Raw genomic sequence first — 18711 nt, 5'->3', positions numbered from 1 at the left:
GGGTATGAGTCATCGATAACTGCGACAGTTGTTTATTATCGGTTAATATCAAATTTGTATCAAAACTAGTACGTGGAAAAGTGGAATATAGCCGTGGCAAATTGGAAAGGGTTTTTGTTTTGATTTGATCAAGAAAACTAGGACGGTCGATGGAGTTCCTCAAAAGCGGATTTAAGACAGTCCTGGGAGCAGCTGAACACGGACAACAGCCTACTGCTGCAGAAACAGTGGAAAAATTGGTCGATCGTGTATTATCTTCAACATTATTGGAAGATCGTCGTGATGCATGTCGTGCATTAAAAGCACTATCAAGAAAGTATCGTGTTGAGGTAGGTGCGCAAGGTATGCCGGCTCTGGTTCAGATTCTTAAGCATGATTGTCAAGATTCAGAAATAATAAGCTATGCTTTGGATGCGTTGTGCAATATAATAGATGCGGAGGAGTTTGACGAAGAAACTGATAATCCTGTTGTCTCTGTTAACGTTGGAGAACAATTTACGGAAATGTTTATTAAAGTTCCCGAACATGTTACCATAGTCATGGGTTATTTAGAAGAATATGACTTTCGAGTTCGACGGGCCGCAATACAACTTATTACTACGTTAATTGCAAACAAAACTCGCGATTTGCAAGAAATAATTCTAGTTAGTCCAATGGGTGTCTCCAAGTTAATGGACTTGCTTTCGGATAGTCGTGAAGTTATACGAAACGATGCACTCTTATTACTTATTCAGTTAACAAAGGGTAACTCTAATATACAAAAGATTGTGGCTTTTGAAAATGCATTTGATAAAATTTTTGAAATCATACAAAGTGAAGGATGTTCAGACGGTGGTATTGTTGTGGAAGATTGTTTAATTCTTTTGCTGAATTTATTAAAGAATAATTCGAGCAATCAACAATTTTTTAAAGAAGGTTCCTTCATACAGCGACTATCACCAATGTTTGTTATAGCACCGGAAACTGAAGAAATAGGTTGGACACCGCAAAAAGTTTCTAATATGCATTGCATGTTGCAAGTAGTACGGGCACTAGTGACACCTAGTAATCAACAGCAAGTTGTATCCTCCTGTCAAAAAGTAATGCGAAAGTCAAATCTTTTGGATTCATTATGTAGCATATTAATGGGTAGTGGCGTTCCGGCTGATATACTCACAGAAACTATAAATGCAGTTGCTGAAATAGTACGCGGCGACAAAGAAAACCAAGAAGAATTGAGCAAGGTAATGGCTCCTAGTAATCCTCCAAGGCCAGCTATAGTTGTACTGCTAATGTCTATGATCAATGAAAAACAAATGTTGCCTCTAAGGTGTGCCGTTTTATATTGTTTCCAATGCTACCTGTTTCGTAATGAAGAAAGTCATCAGAAAGTGGTACAAACATTACTGCCATCCTCTGAATCAGAAGTGAGCAGCCATTCAACCGGACAACTTTTATGTGTCGGCCTCTTCTCAACAGATCCATTAGCTAATTGGTTCGCTGCGGTTGCGCTCATGCATACACTTGTCGATAGTGTTGCACAAAAGGAAGAGCTTATGCGCGTTCTTTTATCCACACCTGGAGAAGGTAGACCCGTAACGTTGCTGGAACAGTGTACAAGTTTATTGCAACAAGATAGCTATAAGCTACAAAGTAAAGTTGGACTTTTAATGCTGTTAAGCATGTGGCTGGCACATTGCCCAAGCGCTGTAAGTTCATTTCTCGACACGAATGGAACAATGGCATATTTGACTGCCCAAATAAGTGCGAATGAACACGATGAAAATGAATATTTAGTTCAAGGATTGTGTGCATTTCTTATGGGATTGTGCATGCAATTTAACGACAACTCTATCACCAATCACAAACGAGATGATATCTGTCAACTAGTAATCAAACGTATCGGTCAAGAGACCTTTTGTAACAAGCTAAACGAAGTATCAAGACATGAGGCGTATAGTCGTGCCTGCAAGCAACCCCAAATCCGTGCCAAGTCGGCAGCTGACTTATTATTAGACTATGAATACTGTAAATTATATAAAGGCTTGGAAGCGCTAATCGGAAAAGTGGTCAGTGGTTATGATATCGATGGTATTGAACTGACAGAACTGACGCTCAGCTCTGAGGCATCTGCACTTGTGGCTCAATATAAAGGCATTATACGTGGTCTCGATGGGCAAATAAATATATTGCAACAAAACTCCAAACAAATTGAAGCAAAAAATGCCGATTTAGAACAAAAGCTTTCCAAACTGGAATGTCTTAACACACAATTATCAGATCAAAACACTCTGCTGAAGGCTCAATTAGGAGCTGTGCAGAATGGCTTATCAACGTCAGGTGAAGCATCAGATACAAATGAATTAAGCTCTACACAATTTCAAGCAAATTTATATTGTGCTGAAAATACTCAGTTAAAACAAGAATTGGAAACTCTACGTCTGCAACTTGATAATGAGAAACAGCATGCCGCAACTGCAAATAATGATTTACAAAAATTGCAAAAAGACCAAGAAGATCTGTTGGAACTGCTTACAGACCAAGAAAATAAAATCACTCGATATGAGCCGCTGGTTTACCTATAGAAAATGAGAGTGATGAGGTCGAAAACAAATTAGACTATAATTGTGGAGAAAGTACTACATTTAATACGAATATAAATCAAAATAACGGGAACTTATATATTTAGAATTTTTAAGATAAATATGAATTCACGTAATCCTCCCAGCCGTGGTTCAACTATATACAGGTTGGCTCATGTGTAAAGCAACAAAATATGTCTGTTCAAATTGTCAAAATCTGTGTATTGGTGTTGGTGCGAATGGTATGGAATGGAAACATAAAACCCCTGCAAAAAATGCGATTAGTCTAGGCTGAGTCCGGGATGAGTCGCAAGGGAGTATGCGACCAATGCCAGTTTTGATCTCTTTGTATGAGTTCAACTGTTCCCTTTTGTTTGAGCATGTCCTATGAAGAGACTAATTGTACCCATTTATACCCGAAAGGGATCGATGGGATCAATCCCCTTTGTACCCATATGGGAACATAAGAGGGTAGTCGCTTTTAGGTCCAATAAGGACTCAAATATGGACCAGTCGCATTTTTACCCCAATGGTAGTAAAATGATACTCACCGATGTAATCCATTTAAAAATAAAACAAAAAACAAAATTTTTTTAGTTTCATTTCCGGTTTATATTGAAATAAGCAAGTTGAAAAATTGAATCTTTTATAATTTGTATATTACTCAGATACTACGTTAATGCTATTCATTAAAACAATTCACAAGCATTTTGTTAATTAGAAATAACTTAAGTTTCAAACTTTTTTCATACATTAGTTGATCAGACTTTTAATAATAGATGGCTTTATTTATTTTGAAATTATATTAATATATTACTTCATCACATTTTTAGTTAGTTTATTTCATTCATTATTTTTATACCTTTCATGAACATGAAATGGTATATTAACTTTGGTCCGATGTTTGTAACGTTGAGAAATATAGAAGATAGACTCACCATTAAGTATACCGAATTGATCAGGGCGACGAACTGAGTTGATATAACCATGTCATTCTGTCCGTCCGTCTGTCTGTTTGAACGCAAACTAGTCCCTCAAATTTTGAAATATCTCAATGAAATTTGGCACAAGGATGTATTTTTGTATTATATTAGACATTTGTCGGATTCGGTAGGATCGGACCACTATAACATATATCTCCCATACAGCCGATCGTTCAGATAAGACGATTTTGGTCATTCCTGCCGCAATTTAAAAAGTATAAACGTGAAACTCGGTGAAATATATTCTATTATAATATATTAGAAGATATAATTAAAAAAATTACTTTGATCGGAGCTATATATACTATATATCCCATGCACCCAATCGTTCAGATAGAAAGGTTTTTGGCAATTTCTCCCTTAATTTCCGATATAAAAACGTTAAACTTGGTGATATTTATTCTAATATATCATAGAAGATTTCCTAAAAAAATCTCTTTGATCGGAGCTATATGTATATAGTATATACTTATCCCATACAACCGATCGTTCAGATAGAAAGATTTTTGGCCATTTCTCCCTTAGTTTCGAATATAAAAGCGTGAAACTTGGTAATATATTCTAATATATCATAGAAGATTTCCTGTAAAAATCATTTCGTAGCTATATACAATATATATCCCATTCCGATCGTTCAGATAAGGGGGTTTTTTGCTATTTTTTATCTTATATTTATCTTAAAAATCGTTTAGGTATGTACATCTTTTCACTATATATTTCTTATCTTATATATCCGATTATTTGGAGATTACGAACGGGATAAGATTACTGTTCAGCCCCATTCATGAAAGGTATGAAGTCTTCGGGACAGCCGAAGACAATCCCGTCCTTACTTGTTTTAATTAAAAATATATCTACTCTTATCAACGCTGAAACTTGGCCAAATCTCTTTTAGCGTGGCTTGACAAAACTTTTTGATTTAATTTGGCCATTTAGTGAACATTTTAGCGCTTTCTTATTGTGTGCTTATAATTTGATGTGAAAGAACAAAAAATAATAGGGGGACTCATGAAAGCATATAAACTTATAAGGTGTAAAATTATATCCATTTACACACGCTGTTATATGAACGCACCTAGAAATGCTCTTGATAAACTTGATTGTTTATCAGCTGTATTATTGCCAAACAAACATTTTTTGATTGTTATACAAATTAAAAAATACCAAGATTAAGTTAAAAATCAAAACTAAAACGCCTTTACTTGCTGATGTTGGAGATTTTTGATGAAAATGCCGTCTGTAATGTCTGCAAGGTTGCATTCCTTTGAGTTTACCGCGTTTACACAATACAAATTGTGTAAATGATTTTTCATACAAAATTTGACAGCTCGTGCGTAAACTAGATAAATTTATACGTTTACACACTTTATAAGGCATTTATACGGTTACATGAGTCCCCCTAATATGTTTGTAAATAAACGATTGCAATGAATTATTAGGTAATTCACAAGGTCTTATATTCCTCATATGTATTTGCTACGATCTTAAACCGCTCATATCTGCTTTGTTGTTGTTTATTATATAAAATTTGGATAAAAACTACAATTCAGCAACTTATGTATATCAGATGCACTAAGTTATTGCCAAATAATTTTTTGTTTTTTATTTTTGAAAATTTCAAAGAATTTTTATTAATAAGGATAAGCGGTGGCATACATTTAGATTTTTACAGGCTTTTTATAGATAACCCTCCTTACGGATATACTTAAATACGATCTACAACAGAATTTGGTGTTCACGAGTGTCGTATTTAAAAAGATAGTACATAAGACAATAGGAGACCTAGTGAATTGACCATATAAATTATTTGCGAGTAACATATTTGTGCCAATGCAGTAAATGTCAAGTAACGCGTCAAAGTTTTATCAGCCTCAAACTATTGTCCCAAACTTAATCGACTACCATATATGTAATACTCATATATTGCTACTTCAGGCTAGGTGCTCTCATAAATATCAGAGTGCCAATATATTGCAGTTTAGATGTTTTAGTTTTTGTATTCAATAATCGAATGTACCTTAATTAAAATTATTTCTTGTCACACATATGCTGCTGCAGTCACACAAATTTTGTAGGCTGTATTGTTTTGATTTAACTGATAACTCATTGCGAGCATTTTGTATTAGCAATATAAATAAAAACAATATATATATGACTACTTTTTTTAGTGTTTCTCTTTAAAATTTAGTATTTTGTTCTTGTTTACTATCTTTAAAAGATATGCATTTAATTCAGAGGTAATTTATATAGACAAGTGTGGGAAATTTTTAAATTTAAAATTAACTCACCCTTAAAGTTATATAAAATGATATATGTTTATTATATCGATTTCATACAGAAACTTAATCGAATCACAATTTGGTATTATGAAATTTGTTTGCCATTTGTTACATTGACAATAAAATCCGACCAATTAAACAAAACGTACCAGATTTTTGACTACACTAGGCATTCAATAAAGCAATAATGAGATCATTCGGAATTTGCAGTTTGTACGGAAGATTGAGTTCAAGAAAGGCTTTGTGATAAAGATTAACCTCCTGTGTGCATTTTGCATTAAGTACTTTGTTTTAATATTTAAGAGTGTGCGAATTTTTTGTATTGAACAAGAACTTAAATAATTCACATAGTAATTAAGTATATACATTGAGTATATAATAAAATCTTAGAAATAAACGAAAAATAATAATTCATAACACGATTTTTTCTTGCCTTAAATGCCTGTTGTTTGCACAACTTTTGGACAAACGAAATGTCCTATTATTATTATATTTTTCGTAAAATATTGTATATCCTAAAACTAACTTCAGAGTTTTGGTGTCGAACCGTTAATTTTTTTGTCTAAAAAATATGGTAGCGGCTTCTATAGTTATTATTTGTAAACGTATAGTAAAATTTACTCCGATTGTAGTAGAATTCAAATGCAGTTATGTATGATAGACAACCCTCTAAAATATGTATAGCGAACTTGTCAGGATAAGGTGATGGCAAAGCGAATTCAACCCAATGCAGAAGAGTGTCAGGTCAAAAGAATATATGCATTGATTTCGATCAACTTACATATTGTTGTACTAAGGCATTGTTATGATTGTGACCCCTGTTTTTTTTGTCGATGAAGTTTCTTAAAATGTTTTGACTTGGCAAATTGCAATCCTTTTCGGAGCTCATCCTCGGGGGCTAATCCCTCAAAAGGAATTGTAGAAACAGCTAGTAAAATTTAAAAGTTTAAATTCAAAAAACAATGTATTAATATAAGGGGTTAGAAATACCTGCCAATTCGCTATACAAGTTGGGGAACGATTTCAGCCCAATCTTACCATGAGTCCCGTCCAAATTCAAAGTAATTATCACGTCTGTTTTTATAATTAGTGGTAAATTTTTCGTATTGTTGCATAAATTGATGCAATCATAGATTCCTGTAAAATAAACAAAAATTGTTTAAAAAGTATATAATAGTTCATATTTAACGTACATATACATCTATGTTGGACGATGTTTTTTTCGTCCAATTGCTGTACCTCATGTACGTCACAAAGTGGAAAACATTTTACGACAGGTGTATTTTTTACTTCCTGACGAACTAACTGCTCGGTAGCAACTTTCAGAGCAGCTATGGCATCCGTGATAGCGGTATTTTGGGTATCAACTATCATTTGCAGCTGATCCAATTTTTCTAATTTCTTTTCAATTGATTGTAGTTGCCTCTCAAATACTTAACAAAGGCTGCAGCACACAACTTCGAAAACGCATTGGGTGGCTTCTATAATAAATTAAAAAATTATCATTAATATTGTGAATCAATAATCCTGTAAGAACTGAATTAATTTCGATTGGCGTTTTTTTTTGCAAGCTAGTGGAAATAAAACGCTAAGTAAATTTGCGATTTGCCTAGAAAGAACAACACGAAGTAACCTAATTTAGTTGGGTAAGCGGATTGGTAAAGCAGCTAAAAAAAGAGTCAATTAGCCGAACTTCTTTCACCACCTGCATAGTTCCGCCATGACGAAAGTGTATAGCTACCTGTATCAAGCCATTGATTATAGACTTGCAACAAACTCAAATGATCACCATGCATATGACTGAAGTTCTTACGTGCTGTATCGGCATGTATGATTTTATCTTGTAGACGATAGAATGTTGCGCTATTCACAGAAAGCATCGCAGCAATTGATACCAATTCTTCGGAATAGTTATACCTAAAATTAAGGAATTCAAATTTAATAGTACTGTTTACAATGTATGGAATTCCGAGTATGAAATCAAACTAATTTATACGCATTGATTAGTTACATTTCAAACTCGGAATGCAATTTTTCCAAACTATTTCTCACTAACCAACACATTTACCCATCATTGGATCAATTGGAAATTCGGCCATACGTCTACCCAATTTGGTTAGTTCACCATAGTGATTGAGCGCACCCAAAGTGTATAATTGTTCTAGATTTAAGTTTCGGCATTTATTTGTAGCCAGCACAACTTTCCTAAAATTGGGTGGTGGAGGTTCGAAAATGGTTGCTTGCATATCACATGTAGATTTACATACACTGGTATGATGAGAAGACGTATCTTTGGAACCCAAACGCTTAACACGATCTTTTAAAACTTCTTGGCATGTTTCAATTTCATCTTGTATACGAAATATAGGCGCATCATCAAAGAGTTTTGAAAATTTATCAGCATCCAAAGTTACACTGGAAATTAAAAGCTTTAATTCTGGTCGGAAGCGTGCTATAACTTTGGATATAAGAAAATCATTAAATGTTTGGAAAACTTAAATTTGAGAAAATTACCTACCCTTTTTCAAGTCATACGGCATGTAATAGCTCGTTATCCTTAACAACTCACGGCCTTTTTAATGTTTTTTCGCAACTTGTACTGATTGCTTTTTGTTTTCCCAAAAATACACAAAACGTTTGGCAAACAGTGTTAAAATTAGAGTTGACCGATAAGAACGATATATTTCCGATACATTTACGTTGAAAACATTTTAATTAAACAATTATTCATTAAAAGAAAGGAAATTTACACAACAACATTTTGTATTTTGTATGAAAAACTATAGAACAGCATATCAGCTGTTCGCTCAAGGGTCTACTGTGACGTAGATTCGCAGAACGAAGCAATTTTGAACTCGTGAATGCGCAATCTGGGTAGGTGATTGGTGTTTGATCACAAATCACACACAGAAAATTGCGCATTCACGACTTCAAAGTTGCTTCGTTCTGCGCATCTACGTCACACTTGACTGCTTGATCGAATGAAATAAAGAGAGAAAAAACAAGAGCTAAAGGAAAATGACGCAAAAAAATTGCCCATAAAAAACAGCTGATCTTTTGTTTACATGTGCAATGCGCAATCTTGTGTGTGTGATTTTTGGTGTTTAATACCACTCCCAACATTCGACAGAAAAAAATCGATTGTTTTCTTAAAATTAAACTATCGATAGTGCCATCGTTAGTTTTGCAGCTCTTGATAACAAAAAACAGCTGTTATATCTTTTCCGTGCATGAAAACATTGAACTTTAGTGTATGTCGGTGTTGTTGACATCATTTTATTGCAATGTTTATTATATATTCTCTTCGTTTACTTCACCAAGACCTAACTTGAAAAATTGGGCCCACTTTGCGAAGGTGGCACTACAGCCACTGCAACTGACACCGCTGAGTTCAATAAATCTGCAGGTACTCCACCAGAAACAATTATTGACTCCTTTATAACAGACAGTAGTATGTTAATTGGAGTTAATGGCAACCGAGAACAAATCACTAAAACTATTTCACGTGCTCCTGAGCTGGAAAAATATTTAGATCACAATTTTTTAGAGGAAACCCAGCAAGTGCGATCTAAAGAGGTAAACCTGAGTGCTAAAGCTCCAGATTTACATGGAGTTTGATCAGTGCTGAATATTTTTGCAGTATACCGGGTGAATGTACTGAAAAGCTAAAATAACATGCAGAAGATAATACAAAATTTGCGCAAGAAGCGGAATTAATCGAAGAAAATATGATCTTAGCTATGAGGAGGTATGGTGAAATATAAAATAATTTATTCGTATCACTTGGGATATGAATAATAGACTTCGGGCGGTTGGAGAAAAAATTTAACCAAGGAAACATGCAGAAAGCTAATTGGATATTGCAGCACCCAAAGAATAAATAAATGATTGTTATTCTTTTATATTTTTGTGGGTACAAATATTTCCTTGGATGATGTGTACTACTTGCGATGATTGAGGTGAAATGATTCCACAGTTATTAAAAAATGCCAAAATTCAAAATATGGTTTGTACAAAAATGCAGTAGGTTAAGTTGGCTGTAGTAGAGAGTGGTGTTTATTTTTTTTTTAGTTAAAGGATCTTTAATAAAACAAATATACTTGATTTTCCTCAAAGGAAAAATTAGTCCTACTCTACAATTATGTACAAATTTACAAACACATGAAATATATATGATCCTATATATACTTCCAAAATAATAATAATAGTGTTTTGTCTCGGTAAATATCCGGGGAGAGTAAGCCCCCTTCTCTTCCAATATGTGATGTGCAGTTTTTATTGTTCCCATTGATTGGTTATCCTAAATGTTTTTACCCGACTCCGAACGCATATGCTTAGGCAGATGAATTTCTTGCTGAGAAACTTTTCAAAAAGGATTAAAAACATTATCCGAAAAGCTCTACATTTTTCTTAAATAATTCGATTCCTGTCTTAAAAAAGGGCTTAAAACTGACTAATCCCAACTGTACCCAAAAGGGACTAAAGGGGATCAATTATGCCCAACTGTAGACAAAAGAGATCAATCGGCGATCAATCTCTTTAGGGATTAATCGCTCGATTTTTTGTAGGGACTTAACAGTTTTTGTATGTGTAAGTAAAATGTTGCCAATGTGTTGGTTTCATTTTGAGTTTGCCATCTTTTGACAATCCCTTCGACCATGCAAAGACATAAATAAAACCAGCTGATGAGTTGAGCCAACCTGTACATAATTGAACCATGCCTCCCAGCAAACATTCGGAGTCAGAAAGGATCGTTTACGCTCGTTGTGAGCTGTATTTCCCTTTTTGCGATGGTCGGCCGATATGAGCTTAGGTTAGGTTGAACTTACCTGTCAATAAAGAACTCACATAGACTGAATGTGTCCATAGTGTTACCAGACTTTGCCGATATCAGCTTAATTTCATACATTGTATCAGCCTAAATAAGAGTCCGATATGACTCCCAAAAGACATAGTTTGCTTTTTATATGCCTTTTCGGAGTCATTTACAATATTGATATAAGGGATTAGATTGTATAGATCAGGGCGGATTTTAGACGCATTGTATTAAAAATAGGGAAGTATATCCTCAAAATTGGCAAAAAAGTTGGTCTGGCATACCACGGAGTTAGTTTTGCTCGAAATACTTTCATTGTTAAAATACCGAACATTACGGAGATTATTTAAAATGGAAACAGCAAGACACAAAGAAAATTTTTCAAAATAAATTATCAACATTTGTTCCAAAGATGCCTTGTTTGATGAACACTCTTGGCATATAGCTCATAATTTTATCATATCGGAGTCACAAAAAAATCCCATATGATATTTCTGAAGCTTTATATTTCACGTATTTCGGACTCATAAGTTTGTGAGCTCCGAGAATGTTTGAGGGAGTAGCATTAAAATATAGATTTGTAAGATGAATTGTACGAAAATTGTGAATGTATGTTCTGGGACTATGACAATGTATTAAAATATTATTCCAAATGCTGTACCTATTTCAATTATTGTTTTTGTACAAGCATTTTTTCAAGTTATATATATTATCTCTGGGTAGATGATGAGAATATGGATATGATTTAACCTCATAAGAGGGTATTAAACAAGTTCCCTTCGTGAACTAAGATAGTAGTTTTTAACAATCCTCAAATATACAAAAAAAAAAGGAAATAGCAATGTTTTCTGCTCACTTAGAAAAAAAAATTCAATAGAAAAGAAACAAATTAACCAATATGGCTCTGCTCGCTTGATTTGTTTTTAAATTATTTTTTTCAAGGATGCATTACAAACTGCCGACAAAAAGCGCTCTCGCATTTTTTCGGCCCAACAAACTTTTATGTTGTTGTTGTTGTAGCAGTGCTTCGCCCCATCCAATAGGTGCGACCGATCACAAATTCTCATCAATATCCTCTAACGGGAATGCAAGGAAACTTGCTGTTTCAACAGGGGCGGACCATAATGAGAGGGGTGTTAGAGGTGTTGGTTTCACAATACAGTTAAAGAGATGGTCCGCTCCCCAAGGCCGTCGGTTCTATGTACCGGAGCGACTCGGGATTTTTCCCGACTAAGGACTGCCATTTAGTCTAACCCCATTTAATTTGTTGCATCCCTCCCACAAATTGTCATCCTCCCAGCAGCTCCTTGTAGCGGGACTGCTCCATACTCTCTTGTTCCGGGAAGGTATCGCACCCATTCCGGGCCCGTCTCCTGACCCCGGTGCTGAGAAATGGTTTTGCTGCATCTGCCGGAAAAGAATATTTTTAGGACGGTCATATTCTTGTCAGTGTGTCTCGTGTAAGGGATGGTTGCATCGGACAGGTTGTTCTGGGCTAGATCCCAAAACCAGACGTACACGGCAGTTCTATAAGTCTTTTGTGGCTCCTTGCTGTTCTCGCCCTAGGACGTCCCGTAGTCTGCGCCTTAGGGCCCCCGCTACCTTCCAACAGCCCCGCTGCTCAGCAAGCCACAACAAGTACCCGCTGTTGCTCGCGCCCCACGGCGACACCAACTCACACGGCTGCTCCCACTCATACCTACAATCTCCGTAGTAGAGTCGGGAGCAATGCCGAGCATCAGCCCCTGCCCCTTCTTCTCCCCCCTCCGGCAGCAATTGTGTAGGTCAGGGAAACAGACTCTTAGTTGTTGTTGTAGCAGTGCTTCGCCCCACCTAACAGACGCGACCGATCACAAACTGTCATCAATATCCTCTAACCGGAGTCCAAGGAAACTTGCTGTTTCAACAGGGGTGAACCATAGGCCAGCTCGTCTGCTCTGCAATTGCCCTCAATATCACTGTGCCCAGGTACCCATATAAGGCTGATACTGAAGTGCTGAGCCATCTCGTTAAGAGATCTGCGGCATTCAGTGACCGACTTTGCGTTGTCGACGAATGAGTCCAGGGCCTTTAATGCGGCCTGGATGTCTGAGCAAATAAACACCCGTTTACCATCCTTAGGCATAGACCCGAGATGGTTCACAGCCCTGTGTATTGCCAGCATTTCAGCTTGGTAAACACTACAGTGATCTGGTAGGCGGAAAGAGACCTCTAGACCCAGATCCGGCAAAAAAAAACCTGCTCCCACCTTCCCGTCAAGCTTAGAACCATCCGTGAATATGTTGATGGCACCCGGTACCGTATGTTGTCTGGTATTCCAGTCCTGTCGCGATGGTATATATATACTATAATTTTTAACGAAGACGTTATTTGGCGTGCAGTAGTCAGTGCGCACCGGTATTGGGACTGGGGCGCTCATGCGCAGGATTGTCGCGTGTCCACTAGATCCATTTGACCAGAGACCTGTTTCCCTTATGCGTAGAGCGGCGATGACCGCTATTTCGTTCGCCACCAGGTCAAGAGGTGGAAGGTATAGCATTGTGTTGAGCGCTTCAGATGGAGTGGAGCCGAGAGCCCTGGTGATGCAGAGCTCCGAACTCCGTTGCACCTTTTGAAGCGTCTTAAGATAGGTAGTTTTAGCTAGTGCATGCCACCAGACCAAGGCACCATAAAGAAGAATCGGGCGCACAATGGCTGTATAAATGCAGTATGTCACCTTGGGGGAGAATCCCCAGGAGGTGCCAATTGCCCTCTTGCAGGTGAACAGCGATGCTGCTGCCTTCTTGCATCGCTCCACTATATGGTCACTCCATAATAGCTTCCTATCCAGAATTATTCCCAAATACTTGACTCGATCGCTAACGCTAAAAACGTACCCCCAATTCTAGGCGGTGTGAGATTTGGTACCTTATACCTCCTCGTGAAGAGGACAAGCTCGGTTTTATCCGGGTTGACTTCCAAGCCTGTGGCTGTGGCCCAGTGCGAGATTTTGGATAGTGCCCCTTCCATTAGGTTGCAAAGAGTTTGCGGAAATTTCCCCCGCATGGTGACGCAGATGTCATCTGCATACGCGATCACTTGGTGACCTTCCGATTCCATGAGGCGGAGTAGTTGGTTGACGGTAACCACCCAAAGTAGCGGAGAGAGAACACCTCCCTGCGGAGTGCCTCTGCTGACCGGTCTGCGGATCACGCATCCACCTAGCTCAGTTTTAATCCGCGTACGCGTAAGCAGATTGTATATAAACTCCACCAGGCAGGCGTCCACCCCCAGATCGGTCAGCGCCGAGATGATGGCCTCCGGGAGAACGTTGTTGAAGGCACCCGCTATATCTAGAAATGCCACCAATGTGTATTCCTTGAGGTCTAGTGACCTTTCGATAGCGGATACCAGGCCATGTCAGTTGACCTGCCCTTAGTATAGGCATGCTGTGCTTGCGAATGAAGCGACGGCTCAATCCTCCTCCTGATGTGGTCCTCTAGAAGTCTTTCAAGCGCTTTAAGCAGAAAAGAAGATAAGCTTATAGGCCTATAATCATTTGGTTTAGAGTGGGAGGGTTTCCCTGCCTTGGGGATAAAGACCACGTTGACTTCCCTCCACGATACTGGTACGTAATTGAGCCTAAGACAACCTATAAACATCCCTTTAATCCAGGGCCTTATAAGTTCGGCAGTATACTCGAGCTGAGGCGGAAAAATTTCATCCGGCCCTGGCGATTTATAGGGCTTGAAGGTCTGTAAAGCCCAATCTATCCTTTTATCATCTGTGATTTCGCTTATCAGCTGATCATTAGGTGACCCTCCGCTGACAATACTTGAAGACACGCCCGTTCTTGCTGGGAAGTGCGTATCCATTCGCAAGTTTATGGTTTCAGCGCTGGAGTCCGTCCAGTGCCCATCCGGCTTTTGGACGTAACTTAGCTGAGTTGGAGATCTCGATAGCACCTTCCTTAACCGGGAGGCCGCGGATGCGGATTCAATCCTGTCGCAGAAATCCCTCCAGGAGGATCGCTTCCTATTCCGGATTGCTTTTTTATATATATTTATCTTCGCTTTATAAGCAGCCCATGAGGATTCATGTCCATGATGCTTTGCTTTATTGAAGGCCGCCCTACATGACTTTTTAAGTTTATCAAGATAGACGACCACCATGGTGGTTTGTGAGTTTCCAAAACCTTTTTAGCCGGGCAAGCCCTATCTAAAGCATTCCTGCAATTTTGACTGAAATTATTTACAAACATGTCCAGCTCCTCCTCGCTTTCTGGGACTCGTACCTCCTCAGATAGCTTTTTACCTATAATCTTCTTATAGTATCCCCAGTTAGTTCTTCTAATGTTTTGTATATACTTAGGACTTGCGTGCGCCTACGATATAGAAAAACTTATATATCTATGGTCGGAAAAGGAGTGCTCCTTTAGAACCCTCCATGAAACGATCAGGACACTGAAAGAGTCTGTGACCAGTGTTATGTCAAGGACCTCTTTGCGGCTCCTCGTAATGAAAGTGGGATCATTTCCCCTATTACATATACTCAGATTAGTGCCTAACAGATAGTTGAATAGAGACTCACCTCGGTCATTTGTATCTCTGCTGCCCCACTGGGCGTGATGAGCATTGGCGTCGCCTCCGAGCAGGATAAAATCGTTTCGTGGATTTGCCGCTCTCACGAACTCCTTGAAATTACCCGGTGGTAATGAGCCGTGGTGATCTACTACCTTGAGGCGCGCACCCAGATACACCTCCCCTATCAGCGAAACGGCGGCTTTATAAAGCTTCGCCGACCTGATGTCGTCACACGCAATTAGTTTCATATTGCTCTGGGACCACCCCGCATCGGTATAAGAAGGCGGCGGACCAGGGTTATCTTTTTTGACCTTAACGGTCACAGTAGCGAGCGCTGCCTCAATCCACTTCCACTGCTGTTTCGGGATCCTGCCATCTTCGCTGCTCTCGTCTATAACACCAATGATCTGCCGATCCTTGGCTATTTCGGCGAAAGACCGAGTCCAGCCTCCCTGCACCTTGGCCCTTTTCGGCGCCGTAGAGTTGGATTCATCTATAGACCGCTGGCGCTTCGAGGCTTCATCGCTCTCGACCCAGTCCGGCCTGAACTCCGGCAACATTTGGTTTGCCCAAGCAAGATCGCGCTGAGCCTTCGCCCAGTCCTCCGCGGAAACTTCCCCCTCCCATATCGGCGAGGAGGCATTCCTACGCAGGATCCGGGCAGCCCAGCGCTTGTCCTGATGACTGGGCTTTTTGACTCCCTTGACCCTAGAGCCGCCCCCCCCCCCCCCCACACCCCTGGAGCCCCCAGCAGCCAAACTGCCAGACGCTTGACGCTGAGTGGCAGCCGTGCTGGTGGCTACGAGATGGGCGGCAGCCGCTCCAAGGGCCTCCCGGTCGGTGGCCCCTCCCCAAGAGGTACCGGCCTTTGGAATACCCTGGCTGGATTTTTCCTCAGCCCTTTCCTGCCTAGATTGGCCCTTGGCCCTATAGCCGACCCCTCCCCTCACCCCGAGGCCACCAGCAGTTGACCCACCAGACGCTTGTCGCTGGGTGGAGGGTTTGCTGGTGGGGCCCAAGGGAGGGGCGGTAGTGGCACTGATGGCCTCCCGGTCAGTACCCCCTCCATGAGAGGTACTGGCCATCGGACTGCTCGAACCGGATAAACTCTCTGCCCTTTTCTGCCTATCTGCCGCTGCAGCAGCGAACCTCTGAGGAGTTCTCAGCTAATTTTAGGCCCGGCTGAGCCGTAGCCTTTGCGGAGCAAGCTCCTAACGACTTCTTTTTTGGAGTCTCCATCCTTACTAATTTTTAACAATTTTTCCTCTATACTTAAAACCCACGAGTAGCGGAGAAGGGGAAAGGTCCACCCGGACAGAGATCCGCGATGTCCGGGTAAGGCTTAATAGCATCGAAGGTCGCCCGGTATTCGATGCACTCCGTTAACGACTGGGCTATTTTTGGGCCTCCAGCCAGGCTGATCTTCGGCACGGGTCGTATAACACCTTGATCCAGCCCATTAAGGAGAAGGGGAGAGAAAAAGGAAAAGGAAGAAGAAGGGAAAATAGGGTTTAAGGCGAGTGGGAAGAGAGGTCGCCGCTCGAATTAGCCGCCGAAGCGTTACCAGGTGCCACCACGAGGAGGCTCCGCCCCTACATGAGGGAGGGAGGGTGTAAAAACACCTACGAGTCGACGGTTTGGCGTGACGCCGGTGAGTGCAAGGCGCAAACACCCCCATGAAAGGCACCCTCAAGAGACTAAACTCACAGCAAGATCTGCTCTGCACACTTTTTCTGGGTATAATGTCCACCGAAAAGATCGCGTGAGCGGAAATGGAGGTGGCCTCGCGTTTATCATACACCACTCTGTGCAATATCATATATTTGATCCCGCCATCGGCCGAAGGGACCGTGTCTTAGAACGTCAAGGCTTGTCTGTCCGGTCAGGCGATGCAAACCTAGAAATCATCAACATCTACATCCCTCCTGCCACCTGTTGCCCCAGTGGATACCGCCCTAATATCAGCGCCTTACTCACTGGCAATAATCGCATTATCTTAGGCGACTTCAATGCCCTTCACGATCTATGGCATTCAAACTTGCAGGCACACAGTAGGGGTGAGATGTTGGCGGATCAAATAGAAGAAACGACGTTCTGCACAATAAACGGAGACGACCCCATACGTATGGTAGGAAGCTGTCACAGCTTGCCGGATATATCACTCGTGAGCGCAGGACTCGTAAATAGCGTCAACTGGCAGCAGATGGTAACATAGGAATCCGACCACCTGCCTCGAGCGTACCGCCGACTTCATTGTCACAGAAAAACGCACTTTCATAAACTTTAAAAAGGAAAGTGGGACGAATACAAATCCTTTACCGGCAACCGCTTTGCTGCCCTCCCTATCCCGACTGATGCCCGCCAAGGGGAGCGTGCTTTCCGCAAGGTCATTGAATCCGCATCGGCTCGTTTCATTCCCGCCGGTAGAATTCCCGAAATTCGGCCCCACTTCCCGGCGGAGGCCGCAAATTTAGCGAGAACGTGACCTTATAAGGCAGCTCGATCCCCGCGACCCCCAAATAAGGGATATAAACCAACGCATCAGACTGCTTGTGGATGTACACAAGCGGGATAAATGGGAGGAGCACCTAAGCGGTTGTAACCTCTCTGCCGGCGTAGGTAAACTTTGGTCCACCGTAAAGTCCCTATCGAATCCGTCTAGGCACAATGACAAAGTTTTTTTTTTTAAATTTATTTATTATTACGGCTGTTTAGGCCTAAAACCAAAGAGTATATATTTGTTAAGAGGCGTCACTTGATACTTTGTTGTTGCCAAAGCAACCCTGTCATGTCGAGTGTGATTCTCAAGGAAGTTTTGTTTAGTTTTTTTTAATTGAATCCTATATAGTTATGCGGTAAAGTGACTTTGCATAATTACGATTTTTGGAAAGAGAATTAATTAATTAATTTAATACAATCAATAAAATAAACACAAATACCCCACGAAAATGTATAGAAGGCGTTTTTATAAATACATCTGATAAAAAAAACCAACGACTACCTTGAGAAAACATCGAGTAATGTGCTTTGGCAACAACAAAAGCATCGAGTGACGCCTCTTGACAAATATATACTCTATGCTAAAACTAAAACTACTAAGTACAATTCATTATTATATTACTTATTTCTATTGAATATGCTGTTCGAATGCCATGTGATTCCGATCAGCATATTTACTGGCGTGACAAAGGGACGAGTCTGGGAGCCAGTCATTTAAGGAAGGTGTTCCCAGCTTAAGGCAATAAAATTTGGAACTTATATTTTTCAATTATATTTGTATTTTAAGCTGTCGGAATGTATTGATCTCCGATCAACACAGCTAAACATGTCTTTGGATGTTGGAAATTGAAAATAACGTGTACCCAATCACCCCTCAACTTTGTTTAGTAAAGACGCTGTCGGAATGCATGAAGATTCCGATCAGCACAGCTCAAAATATAATGGAGGTTGAAAAGGACGTGTTTCCAATCCCCCCTGCTCCAACTTTTGTTTGGCCTTATTTTGGTTACG

The 18711-nt window shown here is 39.9% G+C and overlaps 2 protein-coding genes and 1 long non-coding RNA gene across 4 annotated transcripts; 2 read left to right on the top strand and 1 right to left on the bottom strand.

Annotated features, from left to right (window-relative positions):
* The first annotated feature begins 47 nt into the window (after positions 1 to 47).
* Positions 48 to 2564, top strand: p115 (General vesicular transport factor p115). Its single transcript, XM_067779476.1, has one exon. The coding sequence runs from the start codon at positions 150 to 152 to the stop codon at positions 2562 to 2564; it is 2415 nt and encodes an 804-aa protein (XP_067635577.1). The 5' UTR covers positions 48 to 149.
* A 603-nt stretch (positions 2565 to 3167) lies between these two features.
* LOC137249915 (probable pre-mRNA-splicing factor ATP-dependent RNA helicase mog-4) lies at positions 3168 to 8552 on the bottom strand. 2 transcript variants are annotated; one of them, XM_067781996.1, is made up of 7 exons: positions 8342 to 8552; positions 7880 to 8281; positions 7565 to 7740; positions 7017 to 7304; positions 6814 to 6960; positions 6605 to 6751; positions 3168 to 6511 (listed from the first exon to the last, which is right to left on the bottom strand). In XM_067781996.1, the coding sequence occupies exons 1-3, from the start codon at positions 8361 to 8363 to the stop codon at positions 7691 to 7693; spliced, it is 474 nt and encodes a 157-aa protein (XP_067638097.1). In that variant the 5' UTR covers positions 8364 to 8552; the 3' UTR covers positions 3168 to 6511; positions 6605 to 6751; positions 6814 to 6960; positions 7017 to 7304; positions 7565 to 7690. The 2 variants fall into 2 exon arrangements, with proteins under 2 accessions (XP_067638097.1, XP_067638096.1); XM_067781995.1 differs by having other exon boundaries at positions 3168 to 6751.
* Positions 8553 to 8824: 272 nt separating this feature from the next.
* Positions 8825 to 11309, top strand: LOC137247971 (uncharacterized). Its single transcript, XR_010951969.1, has 2 exons — positions 8825 to 9399; positions 9464 to 11309. It is a non-coding gene; the product is annotated as an uncharacterized lncRNA (long non-coding RNA).
* The last annotated feature ends 7402 nt before the right edge of the window (positions 11310 to 18711 follow it).

The sequence above is a fragment of the Eurosta solidaginis genome, chromosome 4 (genome assembly GCF_040869045.1).
Source record: "Eurosta solidaginis isolate ZX-2024a chromosome 4, ASM4086904v1, whole genome shotgun sequence".
Lineage (NCBI taxonomy): Eukaryota > Metazoa > Arthropoda > Insecta > Diptera > Tephritidae > Eurosta > Eurosta solidaginis.
Note: the sequence above shows the minus strand (reverse complement) of the source record. Positions and strands in the feature narration are given on the sequence as shown.

Coding starts and splice junctions, on each gene's coding strand:
- p115 (XM_067779476.1), top strand. CDS start 150: ATGGAGTTCCTCAAAAGCGGATTTAAGACAGTCCTGGGAGCAGCTGAA.
- LOC137249915 (XM_067781995.1), bottom strand. CDS start 8,363: ATGCCGTATGACTTGAAAAAGG. Junction 8,282..8,341: donor GCCGTATGACTTGAAAAAGG/GTAGGTAATTTT, acceptor TTATATCCAAAG/TTATAGCACGCTTCCGACCA. Junction 7,741..7,879: donor AATGATGGGTAAATGTGTTG/GTTAGTGAGAAA, acceptor CCTTAATTTTAG/GTATAACTATTCCGAAGAAT.